Source organism: Sorex araneus, chromosome 8 (genome assembly GCF_027595985.1).
Source record: "Sorex araneus isolate mSorAra2 chromosome 8, mSorAra2.pri, whole genome shotgun sequence".
Taxonomy (NCBI): Eukaryota; Metazoa; Chordata; class Mammalia; order Eulipotyphla; family Soricidae; genus Sorex; species Sorex araneus.
In genome coordinates this window covers 26,624,311-26,650,510 of record NC_073309.1, presented here as the reverse complement: position 1 = coordinate 26,650,510, position 26,200 = coordinate 26,624,311, and the positions used below count along the sequence as shown (strand labels likewise).

Below are 26,200 nucleotides of genomic sequence, written 5' to 3'. Positions count from 1 at the left end.
TGTGGAAGCCTTTTTTCTTTTTAAAAAGTTTGGGGTTTTTTTTTTTTTGGTTTGTTTTTGTGTCACCCTCAGAGGTTCTCAGGAATTTCTCTTGGCTCTGAGCTCAGGGATCACTCCAGGCAGGGCTTGAGGACCACATGTGGTGGTGGGGATTGAGGCCGGGCCAGCTGCATGCACGGCAAGCCCCTATCTGCTGTACTATTATTGCGCTGGCCTGTTTCTAGAAAATAATAGCTATTTGCAATAAATTGTTCTCTAGAAAAATACTACTGAGATTTTTGATTTTTAATTTTTAGTTTTTTAATTGTGAGGCCACACCAGGATATGCTTAGGGCTTACTCCTGGCTCTTTGTTCAGGGATTATGGGACTCGGGGAACCTTGTGTATTGCTGGGTGCCAAACATAGATCAGCCATATGCAATCAAGTACCTTACCTGCTCTACTATCTCTCTGACACCAAGATTTTGTCTTTTAATTTCATGTAAACTTAAAAAAAAAACTGGAATGTATACTTACTAAAATTTGTTTTGTTCTCATTCTTTTAGGGTTCTGACACTTCTTGACATGCCATTATCTAGAGCAAAAATGAACATTGACCTGTTTTGGATCAGTTGATGACCTTCAGAAATGACTCAGTAATATCTACTACAAAGAACCTGACTATACTCTATTTGGAGTGAAAGCCCAGATTGTTACTCAAGTTTTCAAGATGACAGATCCAATGATGGATTTTTTTGATGATGCCAATCTTTTTGGTGAGACCTTAGAAGGCTTGTCAGATGATGCATTTGTGCAACCAGGACCTGTTTCACTTGTTGATGAATTGAACTTGGGTGCAGAATTTGAACCTTTGCACATAGATTCACTGAACCATGTTCAAGGTACTCCAACACATCAGAAGATGACTGATTATGAACAGTTAAATCAGTTTGATTCCATGAAATTCCACCAAGTTAATCAGTCTTTTGGTAGCCCAGCTGAACATGTGTTATCTCCTCACTCTCAGTTTAATTGTTCTCCAATTCACCCCCAAAACCAACCCAATGGTTTGTTTCCGGATGTAGCAGATGGCAGTCCAATGTGGGGTCACCAAACAGCTACTAGCATTTCAAATCAAAATGGGTCTCCTTTTCACCAACAAGGACATTCTCACTCTATGCATCAAAATAAAAGCTTTGTGTCACACCACGAATTTGCCTTATTTCAGGCCAATGAACAGCAAACACAGTGCACTTCACTACGCTCCCAACAAAACAGAAATAATCTTAACCCAGGGCAAAATTCTCTTAGCCAGTCTAAAAATTTTATGGATGTTAATGTTTCTGGTCCTCACAGAGTCAGTGTTAATCACCCACCACAAATGACTAATGCATCTACTTCACAACAGTCTCTTTCAATGCAGCAGTTTTCTCAAGCATCAAATCCTTCAGTACATTTCCTCAAGTGTAGCAGTCATCAAGAAGGAAGTTTTAATGGACCTTCTCCAAATATGACTTCTTGTTCTGTCAGTAATTCTCAGCAGTTTTCTTCACATTATTCCTTTTCCAGTAATCATGTATCACCAAACAATCTTCTTCAGTCCTCTGCAGTTCTTGCGCCTAATCATACAAATCAGAGTTTATCTGATTTTACTGGAAGTAATTCCTTTTCACCTCATAGGGGACTCAAGCAAGAATCCACTCAGCATATGTTAAATCCCAATACATCATTGAATTCAAATTTCCAAATGTTGCATTCATCACATCCTCAGGGTAATTATAGCAATTCAAAATTATCACCTGTGCACATGAACTTTCCAGATCCTGTTGATTCAGGAACTCAAATGGGCCATTTCAATGATCATGTAGAAACTAATGGCTTCTCATCTTTAGAAGAGAATTTACTTCATCAAGTGGAATCTCAGACTGAGCCATTCCCAGGACTTGACCCAGATGACCTCCTTCAGGAGGGTCTCCTTCCTCAATTTGATGAGTCAACATTTGGGCAAGATAATTCAAATCATGTTTTAGATCATGACCTTGATCGGCAATTTGCTTCACATCTTATAACACGGCCTTCTGATATGGCTCCAACTCAGTTGCATGGTCAGTCTCGAAGTTGGCATTCATCGCTCTCTAATCATCAGCATTTACATGACAGAAATCGCCTGTGTTTACAGCGACAGGTATGGACCTCTTTCTTTGGTCATTCTGGTATAAGGGTGAGATTTTATTTTCCTAGTGAATTTTAAATGAGACTTTTAGTATTTATCGAACTGTATAAAAGTTTATATTGTTCTAACAGATTTTCATTTGAATTTGATTCTGTGATGTGTGCAAAGCATTAGATTTTAGAAACTGATTTTAGAAAATGGTATGGTTCCGGTATCTCTTCCAATTATGATTGTCTTAACAGAAAGATAATAAAAAAACTATAAATAATAGTAAAATAATAAATTAGGAACATTTTACTGAAAATCTAAATCTATAAAGCCTCATACATCGATAAGATCTCAGTTGGTTACAGAATAAACTGTAGAAGCTGACATTCACAGTTCAATATACAAATAATACATAAATTTAATAATTGAGTTGGGTGTGTTTAATGTTACTAAGATATTTAAATTCTTAATACTTCAAATTTATGGTGAACGTATAACTTACATAGCTTCATTGATTCATGCACATATGTTGAAAAGCAATTTGGTGTTATAAAAGCATTTTATTATAGGGCAGGAGAGATAGTACAACTGGTAAGACATTTGCCTTTCATGTGGATGACCTGGGTTTGACCCTGGTACCACATATGGTCCCCCAAATTCCTAACAGGAGCCATTCCTGAGCACAAAGCCATGAGTAAGACCTGGACACCGCCCGGAGTGGTCCAAGCACCCTCTCACCCAAGAAAAACCACAAAAACATTTTATTACAATCTAAATATTGCAGAACAAGAAATGTGAAGGTATTTGTATTATCTGTAAGAGAAAGCTAGAAGAAGCATTATTTATAATCATATCACTACTGAATGGATTATCTAAATAGACATTAAAGAGATTTTGAAGACTAACACAGAAATATGTTAACAACTAGGGAAAAACAGTTCAAAATTAAGATCAGTGGTTACGAGTGCAGGCTTTGATATCAGATTATTTGGGTTAGAATGTTAGCTTTTGTTATTAGTTGCATGGCTTTTAGCTGGCTATATCATTTTTCTGTGTCTCATTTGCCTCATCTTTAAAATGTAAGTAATATAAGAGTTTACTAAGAGATAAAATGTTACAATTTAAAAATGCTTCAAGTTATGCCTAGTGTATGGTAAGCCCTAAATGCTGGAAGGAAATAGATTGTTGCAGAGTAGTACAATTAAACTTTGTTTTCTACAGGTTTTTGTCATGCATAGATATAATTAATGTAACTTATCATTTTTAAAGTCCTATTGAATGCAGAATTCGTAAAATGCTTCAGTATCTGGTTACTTGTCAGATTCAGTGGACAGGGAAATAGATCGTAATTCTAGTAATTTAGTATTTAGGGACAGTTTTTTCATTTCATGGTATTAAAATGTTAACAGTCTTAAAGTATAAAAATCAATATCTTTTCCGCTGGGTTGACTTTAGTTCTTTTCAAATGGTAATTTTAGTACAATCCTTGAAGTGCAGATTGATTTTAAGATATTTAAAGATATGCATAAGACCTTCCTACTGCCCTTTCTTATCATGAGTAGAATTTTGTGATTTTGCTCCCTCTACTGGAAGAGATGAAGTGTCTTAGAAAGGACTTTGGAAAAACCTCCAGACTCAACTATTTACTTTTCATATACCTTTCTGACTACTTTCGCTACATTTTTTTCAGCATATAATTAATACTGCATAATCTGGTAGTCATTTTTCTGAGTTTTTTAATGTTCACTTATTTTAGCTTGTTTTCTAAACTTAGTCTGGTTTTAAAAAGGAAAGATTGAAAAAAAGAAAAAAATGAATGACTGAAGGTAATTAAAGTAGTCCTCAATTCAAGCATATAGGTAGCTCTATGTACTATATTCTAAAATAATCCTGTTAAGTTCCATAATAAGGAGTAATTCATAAATCATCTTATTCCATATTGATGAATATATAAGGCTTTATTTATCTTCACTAAGAGTTTTTATTTTGCAAACCAATTGTTCCTTTTATTTTATTTTCAAAGAGCATTATTCATGATAAAGTGTAATTTGAAATATTTTTTGGTTTTATTGAAAGTGTTTTTAAATTTTTGTTTGTTTTTAAATTTTTTAGTATCACTGAGTGGTATTTTAGGGGCTGGAGAGATAGTACAGCGGGTAGGGCGTTTGCCTTGCATGTGGCTGACCCGGGTTCAATTCCCAGCATCCCATGTGGTCCCCTGAGCACCGTCAGGAGTAATTCCTGAGTGCAGAGTCAGGAGGAACCCCTGTCCAATGCCAGGTGTGAACCAAAAAGCAAAAAAATAAAAACAAAAACAAGAGTGGTATTTTATAGCTGCTGACTGTGGGTATTAAGAAAAGAGATAGGTATGTCAAAAAGATAGGGTACTAATATTTACTTTGGTTTTACATGCTTTGAAATGTAGGTCTCAGGTTCTGAATACACAGATTCAAATGATTTAATATTTGGGTTTAAGATAAAAATTGAAAGATCATATGAGATTTGTTTGTCCATGTTATTTTTGGCATGTTTTGAATGATCATGAATACTAATGTACCAAACGGCCATATTAATCAGCATTTCTTAATGTTGTCTTTCCAGATTATTAGGGGAAGAATACTTTTATTAGATAATTTTAAGATCTCTTAATTGTAAAAATTTATCTTAGATAAATTAGCATACAACTTGAGACCACAACTTCAAAAAAATAGATTTCATTGTAACTGAAGTAAAGGTATTTTACTTAAAAGGTATTTTTAATCAAGTGTTCAGAAGTTTTAGATGGCTCTTGTTAGAATTCCAGAAAGCGGGGCCAGAGAAATAGTACTGCCTGGAAGGCGCTTGCCTTGAACATGGCCAACCCAGATTTGATTGAGGGCATCCTATAGGGTTCTGACTGAACACTGCTAGGAGTGATTCCTGAATGCAGAGCCAGGAGTCATCCCTGAGCATTGCCAGGTGTGGCTGAAAAACAAAAACAAACAATAAATAGAATTCCAGAAACCTTCAGTAAAAAATTTTGATATTTAAAAAGTATTCCTAAATCTTGCTTGTTTTTATTCCCAACTGAATTGGCATGGATATAGATAGAATTTCAATTGTCTTAGATAACCCCCAAATCTGTGTCAGTCATTAAAAACAGTGAATAGTGGGATTGGAATGTAGCTCAGTATGTACGTGTATGGCACCAAACAAATGGTAAATAGTACTTATAACATTTTAAAAATGGAATAGTTCTAGAATTTTATACTTTAAAAAATAAGAAACTTTGGCAAGTATTTGTAAGTACTCACAAAGTGTAGTAGCTTATTTTCATCTAATTTTTAGAGTAAAGGAATTTTGAGAATAATAACACTATAAAATTTATTGCTCTTTAATGGCAAATGCTTTCTTCTGTTTTGTAGTTTAAAATGTTTGTCTTTCCTGTAAAATGAAAGAGAAAAGCATTATGTAAATATTTTTCTGTATGTAAATTAAACTTAATGTAGAAGTTTTATAGCAGTGAAAAATATGTTATAGCTGAAGTAGCAATCAAAACATGAAATAGTATTTTAAGATGTACATGACGATTCATAATTTTTTCTTGGCTTTTGTACTCTGATAAATTTATGACTTTATTTGCCATCTTGTATTTTTTAAGCATTTTGTCTCTGAAGATAGAAAAACTTATGTTACTTACATATCTTATTTATTTGGGGTGAGGGAATACACTCAGTGGTACTCAGGCTTACTTACTCCTGGTCTATCTTAGGGTCTATCTTGGTCTATCTTGGCTGTCCTTGGGGTGCCATTTGTGGTGCTGGTGACCAAATCAGCAGGGTCACTGACTGCTAGGCAAGTGCCACATTCCCTGTAAAATGCTTGTTAGCCACTGCTCGAATAGTTTAAAAGAACTTTAAGGAATTGGAGAGACAATACAGTAGGTGAGGTGCTTGCCTTCCATGCTACCAACCCGAGTTTCGCAGGAACTGCAGGGATTGCCCCTGAGCAGAGGGCCAGGAATAGCTCCTGAGTACCCCAGGATGTGGCCCGTAAACCAAGGAGAGAGAGAAGAAGAACTTTGAGAAAGATTAGTTTAGACAGCCTATGTGAGGCACATCTTCAAACACTGAACATTTTTTTCTAATAAAAAGTTTAGTATCTCATGAAACAGTGTTGGAAGGGTTTTTTGATGTGGAAGAAAGAGGCTGACTAGAACATGAGGACAGTTGGTGGAAGGTCTTGGGTGCTTTGATGGTGGTAGAGTTGCAGTAACTTTGTACATGGAAACTGTAATCTTTAACACTACTGTAATTGTATACCTAAATGTCAAAAATAATTTGTTAAGCTTAACAGTTACTATAAGAAACTGAACTATAAATAAATCGGACAGAGCAATTAGCTATTTACAATATCCCTGTATCACTGTATCACTGTCATCCCGTTGCTCATCGGTTTGCTCGAGCGGGCACCAGTAACATCTCCATGTGAGACTTGTTGTTACTGTTTTTGGCATATCGAATATGCCACAGGTAGCTTGCCAGGCTCTGCCATGCGGGCAGGATACTCTTGGTATCCTTCAAGAGGGCCGACCCAGGTTCAGTTCCTCCGTCCCTCTTGAATATATGTATATATATATATATATATTTTTTTTCTTTTTGGGTCACACCCAACGATGCACAGGGGTTCCTCCTGGCTCTGCACTCAGGATTTACCCTTGGCAGTGCTCAGGGACCATATGGGATGCTGGGAATCAAACCCGAGTTGGACACGTGCAAGGCAAACACCCTACCCACTGTCCTATCGCTCCAGCCCCTCACCTATATATTTTTGCTTAAGTGATAAGGTAAAAACTTACTTCAGAAATTTTAAGTGGAGAAGACCTTGTATTTCATGTTTGGTCTTTTGTTTTTGGGTTTTGTTTTGTTTTGTTTCGTTTTGCTTATCATCGATTTGTTCGAGCAGGCACCAGTAACGTCTCTCATTGAGAGACTTATTGTTACTGTTTTTGGCATATCCAATACGCACGGGTAGCTTGCCAGGCTCTAGCACAGCGGTTGGGCTTTCGCCTTTCACGTGGCCAGCCCGAGTTCGATTCCTCCGCTCCTCTCGGAGAGCCCGGCAAGCTACCGAGAGTATCGTTTTGCTTATATGAGCAAATAGTTTTATCCACTATGAGAAGAAAATTCACCCCCCAAAAAAACAAAAGAAATAAGCTAAAATAAAAGAAATTACTGCTTCCAAATTCTATGTGGCATTTTTAAAAATAAGATCATGTTCAAGATGATACCTACAAATCCCCTAATACTAAACCTGATAATTGTCTTCAAAACCTTCATGAACTTTATAGAAGAGATATTTAGGTCAGTGGAAGTCACAGAAATGCAAAGTATGGTTAAGGATACAGAAAAAAGCTCTTCACTGAAGCCTGAGAGATTAAAAGCCTCTCGTGTGTCCAGGAAGGGTTTTTTATACTGGGAGGGAAAGGGACTAAATTGGTAGGTTCTTTCCAAATCAGGATATTTCGGGTTGTTATTTTTGGATTTCAAACTATGTTATCTGTTTAGCTCCGGAGTGGTGATAACAAAAGTGAAGAAAGGTAGAGAACTATGCAAAGTCCTCTGCATACCAGCAGTCGTGGGGAATTATTTATTACAGGGAAATCATTCTTCCAGCTAGTTCCATTCAATTTTTTTTAATGTTTGAAAGTTTATTTAAGCACCGTGACTTACAAAGCTGTTCACAATACAGTTATTTCCGACATTCAGCGTTCCAACACCAGTCCCACCACTAGTATGACGTTCCCTCCACCCGTTTCCCCAGTTTCCCAACCCCCCACATCCCCGCCGCAAGCCTTCCTTAGCAGCTCAAAATAGTTTATATTGCTTGTTTCAGCAACATGGCAAATGGAATTATCAAAAAAGAGTTCAGTAAAAGAAAATTTGTGAACATTGTTGGAACTCACAGTGGTAAAACTAAAGTCATTGTTTCTGGAGATTTGCTGTGCTCTAACATGTTAGTTGAAGCTCCTGTGTTATTATTCTCCCTCACGGAGCTTAGTGGACTTCTCTGCAACTCTCCCGTTTGCTGTACTACAACTATGCTCTCAAAACTGTGACATTTGGAAGCGTCCAGGAGCTGTGGAACTGGGACGATTCTATGGGTTGGCATCTCTTTGTATATGCTGGAGGGTGTTGGGTGTGAGTGTGGGCTGCAGGGCTGCAGGGCCTTTCTGCAGGGAATGGTCCGCCCTAGTTCTACGAGGGCCCCAGAGTTCTTAGCCCAGAGAATGGTCTACCTGAATGGTTCAGCAGATTGGCATCTCCTCAGGATTGGTTCTGGAGCCGGGCTGTTTATGTGCTGGAGGATGTCAGGTATGGGAAAGGGCTGCTGGTCCTCTGACAGGGAAGGGAATTGTCCTGACTTATTCCAGGAGCGTCACAGAGTTCTCAGCTAGGAGATCAGTCTACCTGTGATGATTCAGTGGCTTGGCATCTCAGATTAGTTCAGTTCCATTAAGTATTAAACATCTATTGGCACCCTAATATTTTGGCTGTGTTCTTCCCCTGAGTAGATGGAGGTGACAATTAAAGAATTTTCTGGAAAACATGAGAATCTTACAGGCTGGAGAGATAATACAGGTTGTAAGATTCTTTTTTTTCTCAAATTGAATCACCATGAGATTTGAGTTACAGTTACAAAGTTGTTCATGATTGAGTTTCAGTCATACAGTGTTCCAACACCCACCCCTTCACCCTGCACATTTCCCACCACCAATGTCCCCAGTTTTTCTCTTGTACTCCCTTCAACCCCACCCTCACACAATCTCTCTCCACCCCCCCTCTCTCTTTCTCTTTCTTTCTCTCTGATTTTTAGGCACTGTGGTTTGCAATACTGTCACTGAAACGGTATCGTGCATATCACTTTACCTCCTTTCAGCACTCAGTTTTTGTCTGGAGTGATCATTTTCAGCTATCACTGTCATAGTGGTTTCTTCTCTGCACTGACTGGACTCCCTACTTGCCCTCCCGCTTTGGGGCTAGCTTCCTACCATGGGCCAGTACTGCTGGTCCCCTTTTCTACTGTCTTTAGGTATTGTTCACATGCTGACTTTAAAAAAACAGGTTGTAAGATTCTTGACTTGCAGGTAGCCAATCTGGGTTTGAATCTGCTGTACCACATCAAGTCCCTGAATACTGCCAAGGGTCACTCCAGTACATAGAGCTACGATTGCCCCCTGAAAACTGCCAGGTGTGGCCCCACCTCACCCCACCAAAAAAGAAAAAAACTCTTAGAATTTTTATGTTTATATGTGTAAACTTAAACTGCTAAAATTGAGCCGTTCATAATCATCTATTGGAACACGCAATATATAGTTGATCTTTAGTAAAAACAGCTAATTTGGTGTATATGTATCACTGTATCGCTGTCATCCCGTTGCTCATCGATTTGCTCGAGCGGGCACCCATAACATCTCCATTGTGAGACTCGTTGTTACTGTTTTTGGCATATCGAATACGCCACAGGCAGCTTGCCAGGCTCTGTCTTGTGGGCAAGATACTCTCAGTAGCTTGGTGTATATGTATTATTTTTAAAGAGGAAAACCTATATAAAGCTAAAAGGATTTGGTATACTTTGCCTTTGTTTTGTTTGTTTTGGGGCCACATGTGGCGATGATCTGGAGTAACTCCTGACTCTGCTCTCAAGAGTTAACTCCTGGAAGTGCTGAAGGGATCATATGGGATGCTGGGGATTGAACCCAGGTCAGCTGTGTGCAAGGCAAGAGCCCTACCCACTATACTATCTCACTAGCCTTATAGTATACTTTGCTTCTATTCATTCGACTTGAAGGATCTCAAGCTCTTTGCTATTTTTATTTCAAAGTGGTAAATTTTGAAGTCAAAAATGCAGCAAATATATGCATCATTTAAAATCTATCACTTAATTTAGACCCTGAACAAAGAAGAAAGCTCAGTAATAATTTGACTGACCTCTTAAATACTTAAACTCTTTTAAAGTATTTTCCCTTTATTCATCAAAGTCTATTTAAGCCTATATATTTAAGTGGCTCTTAAGAAGTTTCATTCTGGATTGTTTGGACAAAACTATTAAATTGAGATGATAAAAAGATAATGTAGGGGTTAAGGTGCCTGCCTTGCATGAGTTCAATCCCATTGCCACATAGTCTTTCAGCATTGCTGGTTGTAGCCTGGGAGGGAGGCCCCTGAGCACCACAGCGTCGGACCTGGAGGCCCCCAGCACTGCTGGGCTAACTTGAGTAATCCCTAGCACCCCCGAGATCCCTGCAGCCCGCATCCTTGAGCCCTTACATTGAACTGCTGGTCTAGTTAACTGAGAACCAAAGAAAGGGTCCCCCCCACAGGACCTTTTGGGTACCCTCACCCTGCACACATGTATCCAGGAATTCAGCTTTCGTTATTCAGTTAAAATCCTGCTTCCTTTTCAGTTTAAAAGTAGACTAGTGGGGCCGGAGTGATAACACAGTGGGTAGGGCATTTGCCTTGCATGTGGCCGACCTGGGTTCGATCCCCGGCATCCCATATGGTCTCCTGGCAACGCCAGGAGTAATTCCTGAGTGCATGAGCCAGGAGTAACCCTGTACATTGCTGGTGTGACCCAAAAAGAAAAAAAAAAAGTAGACTAGTTTGTGCCTTTGACACTTCAGTCAAATCTTCTGGAGTGTTGTGTTTGAAATTTGAATTATGGCATTAATTATTAAATGATTTACTGTTTTGTAGAAGAGTTGAGTTCTGCAAAGCTTGCCTAGAATCATAACAGAAACTCCAGTTGTTGACAGTACCTTAAGGCTATTGACCATGACATGCATACTTAAGAGTAAAGGGGTGAACAGGAAGTGAATTCCAGGGCTGAAGAACCAACAGGCAGATGAAAAATTTGTGGATTAGCAGTATATAGAGCCTGAAATTTAAACAAGTCTTCAAAGTAGGTTTTATGAAATGTTTTACTTAAAGGTAATTGCCAAATACAATAAGACTATTCATTTCCTTATTATTAATAGTAGTATATTTTTTGTTTTGGGGCCACACCCAGCAGTTCTCAGGGGTAGCTCCTGGCTCTGTGCTCAGGAATCACCTCTGGCATTGCCCGGGGGGCCATGCCCAGGATCAAAACTCAGTGAGTGGGCTGCATGCCAGGCAAGCACCCTACTTGCTATACTATCGCTTTGGCCCCTAATAGTGTATTAAATTAAAATAATGTTAGGGGCTACTAGCTATCACATTTCATTTTTATTTTGATAACATAAACATTTATTTTGAAGTATTTCAGTACATTTTCTTTGATCTTTTTTATTTTATATATTTGAATGAGAATTATTTTTAATTAAGGAAAATTTTAATAGTAGTGGGCCATATAGGGAATGGGACTGTAAGCAGATAGGAAGCTTGTACTGCAGTCCCCAATTATATAAAATCTGATGACTTGCTGTGGTCAGCGATGCAAGTAATAATCTTGCACATTTATTATACAGGCAATACAAATAATGAAAGGAAGACCATCATTAAGCAAGTGAATGTATTTGAATGTATTTTATATATCTGCTGAGAGTACAAGTTTACATTGAAGACATAGAATTTTAAAGCTAGGTAAGATCTTAACTCGTTATTCGTGTTGGAGAGCTCACGACTTTCTTGCTATCACATAAAATACAAGTCAAAGTCTATAGTGCTTAAAGATGATCGGATAAGAGTGACACCACACTGTGGACAGATGCATATTTAATATTTTGTAAAATACACATAACTGATTGTCTCTTGATTGTGAATTACTTTTTAAATGTGTATGTATGTCTCCTGTATACCAGCCATTATCTGTATCTTCATTGTGAAAACAAAGTAACCTTATTGCATCTTGTCAAATGTAGATATAATTCCTAGGTATAAATGATTTAATTTTTAACTACAGTCTGCATTTTAGAAATATTGAATATTTACTATGTGTAAAAAATATTCTGGAAATTGGGTTACTAAAAAGACTATCTTGGTCTTCCCTTTGTGTTTGTAAAAACTGAAATGGAAAATTAAGTAATACTTTTCTGTAAATATGTGTTATAATTTCAGAGCTGTTCTGGTTTCATTTCTGATCCAATTTTAATTGTTTTCTAAAATATTTTCTTATGGGCCAAGAGATCATACAGGGCGAGACCAGCTCTAATTCTATTCCCCTGCCAGCTATGGCCCTAAAACCAAAACACATAAGTGGGAGTTTTGCTTAGCTTTTAGCTAAGTGATTTACAATGAGGATTTATAAACCAAAATATTAACTTTCTTGATCATCCTTATTTATGTTTGTTTGTTTGTTTGTTTGGCCGCACACAACAATGTTCAGGGCATACTCCTGAGTATTACTTGTGTGCAGGGATTACTCCTGGTGGGGTCACAGGACCCTATATGGGGTTTCCAGGATCGAACCTGGGTCAAGCAAGTATCCCACTCTCTCTTTGTACTCCCTCTGGAACTCCTTGGGAGCAGGGAGGGAGATCAAAGAGCTGGTGCTCATGTTTTGCAAGCACCAAGCTGGGAGTGCACTTGAGCACCACTAAACTGAAAAACAACAACATTTTAAATTGAAAATTAGGATCTGGGAGGTAGTGCAGCAGTTAGACTCTAGGTTCCTCAAGCATCACTGAGTCCCTCTGAGCATAGCCAGGTATGACCCTGGAGGTTCTGAGCACTGCAGGGGGGGCCCACTATTCCTGGCGCTAAAGGGCCCTTGAACTCAGCTGGGAATCCTCTGGACCTCTCGAGCACTGCTTGGGAGGTTAACAAATCAGTACCAAAGGAAGAGTATGCTTACGTTTCTGGATTAACTGTTTCATAATGATTTGGCAATGTGTAAATTATTATTTTTTTTATAAAACAAAGATCTTGTGATGTAACAGGCAAAAACTATCCAAGGTCTAATTGCGTTTTTAAGTGACAAAGTCACAAAAACAGGAACTTTTCACTTGAGCTTCTACGTCTATTTAGTTCTAATACAAATCATTGCAAAATGCTTATAAAACTATTTTTACCTTTGATTTACCCCCCTTTTTTTTTTTTCTTTTTGGGTCACACCCAGCGATGCACAGGGGTTACTCCTGGCTCATGCACTCAGGAATTACTCCTGGCAGTGCTCGGGGGACCATATGGGATGCTGGGAATCGAACCTGGGACAACCACATGCAAGGCAAATGCCCTACCTACTGTGCTATCACTCCAGCCCCTGATTTACCTTTGAGTACCATTTTTTGTTCAAAAAGAAAAGTTGCCAGGTGTTATACTTACAATATTATATTGCTGGATAAATTTGATTTTTCTAAGTACTTAAAGTTTTTTTTTTCTTTTTTTTTGCTTTTTGTATCACATCCAGCAATGCTCAGGGGTCACTCCTGGCTCTGCACTCAGGAATTACCCCTGGCCGTGCTCACAGGACCATATGGGATGCTGGGAATCGAACCCAGGTTGGCCGCATGCAAGGCAAACTTCCTGCCCACTGTGCTATCACTCCAGCCCCATACTTAAAGTTTTTTAAAAGTAACTTTTGAAAAATTGACATGGTAAATATTAACAGCATACATTAGAGGAGGGAATGAATAGTAGTAACATTTGCATAGTTCTTTTTAGGGGGAGGGCTTCAATATTTGAGGCATAAAGAACTCAGGCTGTCTGAAAAATCAGATAGCTATTCAGTACTTAGCAGACGTTTGATTCTATGTTTATTATTTTACTCTTCATCAAATTACTTTTCATTGATAGCAGTATAAATTAGAAACAATCTTTGCTATTTATGTATTGTGTACTGGGTAGGTACTAGAAACCATTTGCATTATGGGTGTGCCCAATCCCCTCCACCCAAAATAAGCAGTCTAGAAAAAGGAAGGTATATTGTCCAATACTCATCAGAATCAAGAAGTTTGACATATAGTAATAATATGCATAACAATTATTACTACATAGTAATATGCTTTACAGTCCAAGTTCATATTTCTTAAGTTATACTCAGTACTTTTTAGAGATGGGGGGGTACGTTAAGGGGCTTTGAGGCCCTACAGTGTGATATTTAGGTTACTTTTGTGCTGGGAATTGAACCAGAGTTGGTCACATGCAAGGCAAGGCAAGTGCCTTCATCTGTACTGTCTTCGTGATCCAAATATGTTTTAAAATCCAGGACCTAATCCAGAGTTAGGCATTGTGAACCGGGGAGATGGCTCTGAGCAATGTTTCTTAACTTTCCCCTACTGATTGGCCCCTTAATCTCATGTGTGAGCCCCTAAGTATGTGATTTTCACTTGTGCCCTCCTTGGAATATTTTAGGGACCTCTGGGAGTCATAAGGCCTTCAGCTTGAGAAGTGCTGACTCAGAGGACTAGAGTGCATGTCCCTCAAGCCCCTCAGAGAGGACCCCTATGCTTCCACCCCCAGCACCTGGAGCACCTTACTTGGAGTAGCCCTTGGGCATCATAGGATATGGTCTCCCCACCACCACCAACAAAAAGCATTTAATTGTTGTCTCTTTAATCTTTGAAATCATACAATTTTTTCTTGCCCTTTTTGTTGTTCTTCCTGGTTTTAACTGGTTTTTTAAAAGACCAGATCAGATACATTAATTTGTCTAATTTTTTTCTCCATAATGCAAAATAGAGTAGACATTTTGGGTAAGAATTCTGTTTAAATCACTTGTGTACATCTATTGAATCACATTAGTTTAGGTGTTTGTTCCATTGTTAATGAATGCTGTGTTTTTAAAAAGAATCACATTTTATTCCCTCTTCTTTCCCCCTTTTCCTTCTTTATTATTGTTGTTGGTGTTGGCTGTTGCAGTGACAATCAGTGTTTAGCTGAAGTGCACACAAATGGTGCTTACAAACTTGGTTGGGTGCATAACAGGGCTCCCACTCTGTTTTGTGGGGTCGGGGCAAGGGACTGGCTCCCAAGTGGTGCTCAGGAGGCCCCAGGACCCTCCCAGCTAGGAAGTGGTACTACTGAGAACTTGTAGTTTGGGGAATTACACAGGCCACCACAGCAGTGTTTGAGGGTGTCAGGGGGTGTCAGGGGGATTGAACTGAGGTCAGCTGTATGCAAGGCATGCATCTTAACCCTTGAACAATTTCTCTGACCCCTGCACTCACATTTTTTGAAAATTTTCTATTTATTGTCATTATTATTTGCTATTTGACCTCTAGAAACTTTTTTCAAGTTAACTCGTTACCCTTTAAGTCCCCACTCGTCTCTAAGTACATTTCTATGTTCTAGCTCAAGATAATGTTTTTAATTTCCTCGCTGGAGACCCAGAATCAGCCATTTCTTCATGGAACTCATTAACTTTAACCTTGTGTAATGTAAGAGGAACTAAGTGACTTTTGTATAACGTCTTGTGTTTTTGTGTTGAAAGTTTAATGGTTATATGAAAAATTCTAGAAATTTCTGACAGTTTTACCTGTTCTTTGTCAACATCTGTAATTCTGTTGTGTTGTATATGAAGTAAGCGTTCCCTGCCTCGTATTTTATTTCAGTTACAATTTTATTAGAAAGAGGCACTTCAGTTTGTTTATTTGGTTGGTTGGCTTTTGGCCATACCCAGCAGTGCTCAAAGGCGGTTCCTGGCTTTGTGCTCAGGAATGACCCCTGGTGGCACTTCAGGTAGGATATGTGGTGCTAGGGATGCAAGACAAGGGCCTCAGCCTGTCTACTCTTTCTCTGGCTTTAAGTGTTGTTGTTTTTTTTTTTTTTTTGTGTGTGTGTGTGTGTGTGTGTGTGTACAGATTTTTGGTACTTTGCTATAGACTAAGCAATGATGTAATTGTAAATCTGTGAATAATACTCATTTATTGAATTAAATTATTGTGAACAGTCATGTATAAGACAATATTTTAGGCATGCTGCCCTTTAAGATTATTTAGGAGGGAAAAAGGACCCATATGATAATATGCATTAAACACTGACAACACACAGTATACATAAAAAATACAATCTAAAATGATAGGGAATACTAAAATGTCAGTTTTACCTAAGTTCTTTGTTTTGGGGTCAGGGCTTACTCCAGGCTCTGTGCTCAGTGCTTACTCCAGGTTCTGTGCTCCGGGATCACTCAGGAAGGCTCAGGGACCACATTGGGGTACCTGGGATTGGACCCTGGTCAGCAGTGTGCAAGGTAAAAAACCTACCTGCTGTACTGTCCCTCTGGCCCCTTGCCTAAGGTACTTTTCTGTGTCTCTCATTATCAGAGAAGAAGAAATTTAGAAATCATAAAGAAGAAAAGTTGCTCTTCACAATATAAACAAGAAATAACACCTTGTTTTGGGATCACATCAGGTGGTGTTCAGAGCTAACTCCTGGCTCTGCGCTCAGAGATCAGTCCTGTCTGGGCTCTGGGGACCATCTGGAGTGCTGGTTCGGCTGCATGCAAGGCACGTTTGCCCTATCCTCTGTACTATTTATTGCCCCAACCCCCATAATAACCAATTTTTGTAGAATATATTTCTTTTACTCTGTACATGTATACCTATTTTTTTTTGTTTGTTTGTTTTTTGGGTCACACCTGGTGATGCTCAGGGGTTACTCCTGGCTCTGCACTCAGGAATCACTCCTGGCAGTGCTCAGGGAACCATATGGGATGCTGGGAATCGAACCTGGGTCGGCCGCGTGCAAGGCAAACGCCCTACCTGCTGTGCTATTGCTCCAGCCCCAACATGTATACCTATTTTTTTTTTTTTTAAAGAATTGAATACTTTTTAGCTTTAGTTAGATCTTTCCTCTTGGAGAGCCCGGCAAGCTACCGAGAATATCCCACCCGCATGGCAGAGCCTGACAAGCTACCCGTGGCATATTCAATAAACCAAAAACAGTAACAAGTCTCACAATGGAGACGTTACTGGTGCCCGCTCGAGCAAATCGATGAAGAATGGGATGGCAGTGCTACAGTGCTAGTTAGATCTCATTGACACAATAAACAGGACATATTCAACAAGGAGACAAAACCACATAGAAAATAAATGGAAAGCTTAATATTAACTCAAGGTAGAGTGTTGTAGAACCAGCTACTAAAGTGCATAAAGAGTACAAAAAAGAGCAGAAAAGTGAAGTAACCACTACCTGTAGGATGGACGCACAGTATCCAAGGAAGTATCAAGTCTAGGACATGATTTTCTCACCGGGCCTGTGCCTCCAAACTGTATATACTAATGTAGTGAATCAGAGTTAGACTATTGAAAACCTGTAGTAATATAGATTCAAGTGCTATAGATTAGTCTTTCTCAAAAAAAAAAAGCTATTTTTGATTATGCCCTCCTTTTGACCTTGTTGCCTTCCTATTAGTCCTATGTTTTGATCCCTTCTTGTGCATTTTTCTGAGAGTCCACACTTTTATTTTTTTAAATCATATGATGGCAATGTGACATCTTCATTTATAAATTGCACTAGGATTAAGTTGTCATACTTTAAAATAATAAACCTAAGATTTTATAATTATTAAAATAGGAAAGATTGATAAAACATGACAATGTATAAAAAGATAAATCACACATTTGCAAAACACCAGTATTCTTATAATTTTAATTATGACTTATGTAAAATTGATTACAAGATTGTTTTATATTTGAAGTCAGAACACAACTATTTTAGATCTTACAGTATACAGGGATCAGTACTATTTTTTTAAATCAGATAAACTGATTTCCAAAGTATTGCTTGATTTCTAAAATTGCAACTGTTGACCTATTGCTTTATAACACATTTTCAGCACTTTAAAAAGTGTTTTGGGAGTTCAGAGTAGTACAGTCGGTATGGTGCTTACCTTGCATGTGGCAGACCAAGGTTCCATCCCTGTCACCCCATATAGTCCCCCAGCCAAACAGAAGTGATCACTGTGAGCAGAGACAGGATTAAGCCCTGAGCACTGCCAGGCATGGCCCACAAACCACACACAAATTATTTTTTAAATTTTATTTAATGAATCACCATGAGACACAATTAAAGATTTACAGACTTGCGTTATTATGTTTCAGTCATACAGTGTTCAAGTACCCATCCTTCCACACACAGAATTTTTGTTTGTTCTTTTGAGGCAACACATGGTGGTGCTCAGGGCTTACTCTTGACTCTATGCTCAGGGATCATTCCTGAAAGTGCTCAGGGGACCATATGGCATGCCAGGGTTGAATCCACATGTAGAAGGCAAGTGTGCACCTACCCAGAGATCATACCACTGACTGTGCTCTCTCTCTGGCTCCTCAGCCCTCTCTTAATAGTATCAAGCATGATTCTGTCACTTAGTGAATTGATCCATACAGGTTAGAAAGTTGAATTTATGAAATTTTGTCATTAATCAGCTCTTTCATAAAGCTGTTAGCAACATGAACAAAATAATTTTCACTTTTGTTCTTGGCATTAGTCATTTGTTTTTTACTTATAAGGTCGGACAGCAAACTTTTTGGAGGTGGCATTTCCTGTGTAAGTTTCTTTGGAAAAGCACTGGGTTTGATGTCAGAACTGAGTTTATATTCTGTTCCTGCCATCAACTATTATAGTATTCCTAGACATATTTTCTCATCTGTAATATGTGTGTATGTGTGTGTTTGTACATATGTGTATGTATTTGGTATTTCTGACTAATAACTGTGACAATAAATTTGAACTTTGTTTTTAAATTGTAAAGTCAGCTTGTTGTTTAGTAATGATGGTTTCTTGCTTTAAGTTTTTTTTCAAACATGTATGAGGATGTGATTTAAATCCAGGACTTCATGCTTGTGAAGCCTTCTCTCAACCACTGAACTATGTTCAAGGGTGGCATATTATACTTTATATACCTTTATATACTTCCCTGTTATCAGGGATTATTTGAGGAGCAGTGGTTCATAGATAGCTATTGGTTACTCTCTGACATTCTTGAAGTATGTCATCTTTATTTCAATGTGTTTTCTCAATTTAATTTTTCCTTTCAGGGAAATATTGGCTAAAATTGTGGTAAATTGAAAGAATTAAAATAATTTGGAGAAAACAAGTGAGTTAAGAATCTCACTTCCATTTTTTCTCTCTTCCTTACTCTCTCCTCTCTCCCCCACCCTTTCTCTCCTATTTTCTCAGACACACACACATCCCTGATAGTGTTAATAGCTACTCTCAGCTCCGTCCTCAGGGATCACACTTAACAGTGCTCAGAGGGCCATGCAGTACCAGGGATGGATCCTGGAACACCTGTATGCAAAGCATACACAAGCGCATTGAGCTATCTCTCAGGCTTCAAGGCTTCAAGTTAAAAAATTCCTTTAGATTTTATTTATCTTGAAGGAGAAAACCAGTGAGACATTACAAATATTTGAAAACTTTTAGCATTATATTAACAAGAAATATAGGTGATACCCATTTTGGTGCGGAGAATCTAAATCTGCTATTGAAATGAAGAGAATGGATGCATTTTATTTTTTGCATATATCACTGTCACTGTCGTCCCCTTGCTCATTGATTTGCTCGAGTGGGCTCCAGTACCTTCTCCATTTGTCCCTGTCACATTCAGGATCAGGGGAATGAGGCCCATTATTGTTACTGTTTTTGGCATATCGAATATTCCACGGGTAGCTTGCCAGGCTCTGCTGTGCGAGATTCTGCCTTTAGCATACATATTATTTGTAAATATGACATTATTTTTAAAAGTGGTATTTAATGAGAACAAGAGCTAGTTTCTCATATTTCAGTTTCAGAATTGAATTTGTGACTAATTATAAAGACAGAAATTATTCTTGTATAAAATTTATTTTAGTTATAATAAAGCCAATTAGTAATTCACATGATATATTTAAGCAGAAGTTAGAATGACTATATGAAACTTATTCATAGCAGTAGGCAGCAGTATGAATATCAGCTAAGATTAATATTTTTTGCTAAGGTATGGTATAAATTACAATTACAGTATAACTCATTTGAATTTTTGAGTATTAAATTGATGTAACTAAGGCAAAAATGCTTTTAAAACTTTTTTCCTGTATATAAAACAGCCTAGTGTATAATATGGAATGATATCTAAAGCACTATGTTTATAATAATTTTTAAATGTATAGTAAAGAATGGTTTAAAAGTTGGTCAGTGGTAGTACTGGAGACATAATGATGAGAGCACCAGTGCTACACCAGGACTTCTGAGAGACTGTGGATGGAACCTAGGGCCGAGCACATGAAAAGCATGTGCCCATAATTGTGCCACATTCCTGCAATAAATCCCTGTGTGTGTATGTGTGTGTGTTGGGGTGGAAGAGAGAGATTTGTAACAGGGAAGAAAAAGAAGTACCAAGTGGGAGGACTTTTGCCTTTTATTATTAAAGACATGTAATTACATAATTATCGAGATTAAGGAGGTCTTGGCAAAGTCCAACCCAAGGGGAAAGTAGAAGAATGGAAAAAAATAGCATCCAAAAATCTAGGATTAGATTCTATTTTGAGCCTTAATAACAGTCATGGGACAATACTTGAGGACACTAGTATGGCTAGGTAAAAGGAATATTAAGATTGTATTTGAGAATCTAATGGTATTGGCTTCTGAATAAAAGTATCAAGACCCAAATAAATAATATTTTTTTCCAAGTATAGGTTTACTTAGATGCACTTTTTATACACTAAAATTCCTCTGGGGTCAAAGTGGTACAATAATACGAGTTTTTACAAATAGATAGGTTCTGTATCCACACCATAATAGAGATACAGAATACTACCACACACCCCTACCCACCAAATAGAAGACTCTTATGCTTCTTTGTAGTCAGCCTTTTAAAACATCATGTAGGGGCTGGAGAGATAGCACAGCGGGTAGGGCGTTTGCCTTGCACGCGGCCGACCCGGGTTCAAATCCCAGCATCCCATATGGTCCCCTGAGCACGGCCAGGGGTGATTCCTGAGTACATAGCCAGGAGTAACCCCTGTGCATCGCCAGGTGTGACCCAAAAAGCAAAAAAAAAAAAAAAAAAAAAAAACACAAAACAAAACAAAAAAAAAACATCATGTAAAGATTTTTGTGTTAGTATTTTTTGTTATGTAGAATGGAATTGCTGGGTGTCATATGAAATAAAATTATGCTTAACTTTATAAAAGAACAACTTTGGGGATGGAGAGGTAGTACAGCCTTGCACACAACCAATTTGGAATTGATCTCTGGCACCCCATATGATTCCCCAAACACTGCCTGAAATAATCCTGATCACTGCGAGGTGTCACCCCCAAATCAAACAAGATAACTTAACTTTGGATTTGGGGTATAAGTGAAGTGGGGAGCACATGTCTAGCATGTGTGAAGTTCTAAATTCAATCCCCAGCATCATCCAAAAACACTAAAACAAACCACCAAACTTATCAAAATGGCAGGCTGTCCCGTTTGCATTTCTACCAGCTTTGTGAGTCACTAGCTCTTTATCCTCTATCTTACTTAGAAATTTGGTATTTTAGGGTTGTTTAGCTATTCAAGTTGAAATGTAGTGGTAGCACATTGTAGCCTGAATTTGCATTTCCTAATGTTTAATAATGTGAGCATCTTGTGTTTATTTGCTACCCATTGGTAGTGTCTTGAAATATTTTTGTCTTTTTAAAATTAGAATATTTGTTTTTATATTTTGGAATTTTGAAATTTCTTTATATAAGATCATTCATCTCTATTACAGTAATTAACAGTAACATTTGTTGAATGCTTATTAAATGTCAAGTTTTGTTTTACTATCTTTTATTGAAGTATCTTGTTCAAATTCATAGCATTCCTCTTAGGTTAGATCCCACTATTATTCTCATCCTACACACAATGAAACTGTGCCAACATTGAAAAAGTCTTCGAGATACCAATTGACTATGGTCTTATTTGTAAAGAGCTACACTATATTGTGACAAATCCAGCAGCAACATTTAAAAAAAGATGCAATATACAAGCTGAGTTTTGAATAGTTACTAGGATACCTTTTTTTTTTAAATCATTTTAATGAATCACCGTGAGGTACAGTTACAGACTTACTTCGTGCTTACATTTCAGTCATACAATGATCGAGTTCCCATCCCTCCACCAGTGCCCATTCTCCATCACCAATGATCTCAACATCCCTCACCACCCCACCCTGCCTCTGTGGCAGGGCATTCCCTTTTCCTCTCTCTCTCTCTCCTGTGGGTGTTGTGGTTTGCAATAGAGGTATTGAGTGGCCATCATTTTCTCTGTATTCTACTTCCAGCACACATCTCCCATCCCGAGTGGGCCCTTAGGATATCTTTTTTTAATTTTTATTTTATTTTTTAATAAGTGAGTCACCATGAGAGTACAGTTACAAATTTACACATCTTTGTCCTTGTGTTTCCCTCATACAATGTTCAAGAACCCTTCCCTCCACCAGTGTCCATTCTCCACCACCAATGAACCCAGTATCCCTCCCACCCTCCACTGCTGTCCCCCACCCCCACCCCACCTTGCCTCTGTGGCAGGGCATTCCATTTTGCTCTCTCTCCTTTTGGGTATTAGGATATCTTTTAAAGAAGGGGTGTACCATTAGCACAGTAAGTTGTTTGTATAATATGTCTTTAAAAGTATTGTTAGTGTATGAGACAGGTATTTGAGAATTAGAGATATAACTTGAGGGAGACTATGACCATGTTGTTAAGAAAGACCGAACATGAGTACAGGTGTTATTTCTGAACAACCGCATCAAAAAGAAATATCATGCTAATAAATAAAAATAGAGGCCTTGAATATCTCGGTGGATCCGATTGCCCTCGTAGTGAGCACAAGGCCACAAGTTCAGTCCTGGTATCTCTGTAGTCCGTGATTCCCGTGCCACCACCAGTCCATAGCCAGGTGTGCGTGAATGCCACAACTGAATGAGCATGAGCACCCTTACCAAGCATGACAGCTTGATATGCTAACTAGCACCACGGCCAGAAAATGCAGTCTATGGTGAGTACATGTAGGAGCACTGGAGCAATCCCCAGGCTAACACTACAACAGAAATGTTCATTAGCTCCACAACCAAAGAGTGCAACTCCTGTCAGGCAAGGACACAAGCAATAAGAGTTAACGGTGTGTTCAGGGGCCAGAGCTGTTGCTCTGGACACCGGGTAAGGTGCTTGCCTTGCAATTGGCTGACCTGGGTTCAATTCTTGGCATTCCACATGAGAGAGAGATTCAATCTGTAGAACCACATAGGTCCCCCCCCCCCCCCACACACACACATACCCTTTTCTAACCCCACCAGAATAACCCCTGAGGTCAGAGCCACGAGTGGGTGTGGCCCCCAAAAACAAAACCAAAATGGTGTATGTTTCAGTAGGTACCACAGTCAGGTGGTATACAAGCACCACAACTAAAATGTGTTGGCATTGCAGCTAACAACAACAAAAGATAGGGAGGAAAAAAGAAAATAACCTTTCAGTGTGAATTTATCATTGTACAATTTGTCTTTTCCTTACATCTGAATTAAATGAATTGTTTACTGAGGAAAGACAATAACAAGATTAATAATAGTCTTTAGTTTGAGAGTTTAATATTTAATGTGTATTTTTGGAGTATAACATACATAGAAAAATTGCAAATAAAAAACTTGATAAATTTTAGAGTCACTGCCTTGTAATCAATATCCAAATCAAGAAATGCAGTATATTGGGCTGGAGTGATAGTGGGTAGGGTGTTTGCCTTGCACGTGGCCAACCCGGGTTCAAATCCCAGCATCCCATATGGTCCCCTGAGCACCGCCAGGGGTGATTCCTGAGTGCAGAGCCAGGAGTAACCCCTGTGCATTGCCAGGTGTGACCCCCCCCAAAAAAAGAAGTGCAGTATTGGGGGGCTGGAGCGATAGCCTGCGGGTAGGGCGTTTGCCTTGCACGCGGCCGACCCGGGTTCTAATCTCAGCATCCCATATAAGCACCACCAGGGGTAATTCCTGAGTGAAGAGCCAGGAGTGACCCCTGTGCATCGCCGGGTGTGACCCAAAAACCAAAAAAAAAAAAATGCAGTATTATTAAATCTTACACGATTCCTTGGGCCTTGTACTTGTTAATACTTGTTCTCACTGCATGCAAGGCTAGCCACCATTTTGACATATAACCTCATATATATCAACGTATCATTTTTTTCTTTTTAGTGAACTTCAGTGTAATAAATATATATGATATATATTATAGTATATATTTTATATATACAGAGTTTGTGCCAGAAAGTAGAATTATTGTCATATGTATGAGAGCATATTTGTTTCCTTGTGTATTATATCAAAACCACATATTTAATGGTTTAAGATAGTACCCATTTATTGGGCTGGAGCGATAGCACAGCAGGTAAGGCATTTGCCTTGCACGTGGCTGACCCGGGTTCGATTCCTCCATCCCTCTCAGCCCAGCAAGCTACCCATGGCATATTCGATATGTCAAAAACAGTAACAACAAGTCTCATAATGGAGACATTACTGGTGCCTGCTCGAGCAAATCAATGAACAACGGGACGACAGTGCTACAGTGTTACCCATTTATTATCTCATAAATTTATAGTGTCCGATATCTAGATAAAGCTTAATGGGTTCTTTGCTTAGAATCTCACAAAATTGCCACCTACTCGGTCTGCAGTCTGATTTGAAGCACAAAAATCCTAGCCACCAGAACTCTTGGCCGAAGTCATTCCTCGTAGCTCTAGAACTCTAGCAGCTTGTTGATTCAAGGCCAGAGGAGAATGTCTCTTGAACATAGAAAAGACCTGAGCTCTTTCTTTCCCTCTTTTTTTGAAATAAATTTTGTAAATTTTAAGATAGAGATTCATATGCAATAATTTTGGGGTTTTTTTTTTTTAGATCCAGTGTGTCCTTTAACCAGTTTCTGTAAAATAAATGTTTTCATTCATACAGCTTTTTTTAGTTTAAATTCTTAAGGTTTTAATATATTTAAAAATACTTTAACATTAATATGTTTAGGGAGATCATTTTTTCTGACTATATTTCTTATAGATAAGAAACAGTAAAATGGAATCATTGCTAGTCCTAGTTTTCATTCTTTTACAAGTCTTAAAAGATTTGAAAACATAATTAATTGGTACTGACATTTAAAAATTGTTATTAGATCAAGATCTCCTTGTTTTCCCATGTCTTTCACTGAATATTACTGAGTTATAAGGCAGAGTTGCAAAGTTAGAATAATCCCAAGACTTCTTCCTTTCTGCTACTATACTGGAATGTCCTAGAGCAACCATTTGTTGTTTTTTTTGGCTTATTCCTAACTCTGCACTCAGGAATCATTCCTGGTAGTTCTCCAGAGACCATACGGGGTGCCAGGGATCGAATCAGACCAGGGTCAGCCCATGTGCAAGGCAAGCACCCTGCATACCTGAACAATCTTTATTTTGATAATGGTCCAGGACCCACATCACTTACTGAAAACGATCATAATTATGGTTAGTTCTTTGGCAGGGAGGGTACACCTGTGTGTGCCCAGGGATCACACTTGTTTGTGCTCAGAGAATCAAAACCCAGGTTGGCCTCTTGAAAGGATAGTACCTTACCTGCAGTACTGTCTTTGTGGCCCCTCGCTGTTGGCTATATAATGTTACAGGGGGAAGTAAGTTTAAGAAAGAAATAAGGTAATCTTAAAGGATTTGAGCACAAAACTCTACAGGAGTAAAATTCCAAAATTGATATATATACCTCTTGGTTGGAGTATTGCCAACCCTGGAATCTCAACAGAGCTTCATGTCAAAGGTTTTATTGGAGCCCAATTACATAGATATGGTTGATTAATTGATAGCGCGTGAGTTTGATCTCAACCTCCTGGTTAACTGACACCAGGTAACTCAAAGTTCACACTCTAAATGCATGGCTGATTTAAGCAGGCCACATCACGTATCTAGCCTCTACTAAACAAAGGCACTCCTGTCAGGTAGTTCTCTCCCAGAACCTTAGGACAAAGGTCAAACTTTCTTTGAGTAAGGCTAAATTCTTTATTGCAGAAGTATACATACTGTTAGAAAAAAATTGAGCCTTCTGAAATTCTGTTCAGTCTTTATTCTACATTTATCCAGGTTTTGTTTTTTAAAGAAATCCTTTGTAACATATAGTGTGTTGGGCTGCAGG

General features: G+C 38.4%; 1 protein-coding gene across 9 annotated transcripts in view; it reads left to right on the top strand.

Annotated features, from left to right (window-relative positions):
• The window catches only part of CHD9 (chromodomain helicase DNA binding protein 9), a 230,944-nt gene that overhangs the window by 91,240 nt on the left and 113,504 nt on the right, over positions 1 to 26,200 (top strand). For all 9 annotated transcript variants that reach the window (XM_055145071.1, XM_055145070.1, XM_055145074.1 and 6 more), the window contains exon 2: positions 546 to 2,164. In XM_055145071.1, coding sequence (XP_055001046.1) covers positions 710 to 2,164 — 1,455 coding nt within the window. In that variant the 5' untranslated portion in view covers positions 546 to 709. The remainder of the gene's footprint in view (positions 1 to 545; positions 2,165 to 26,200) is intronic.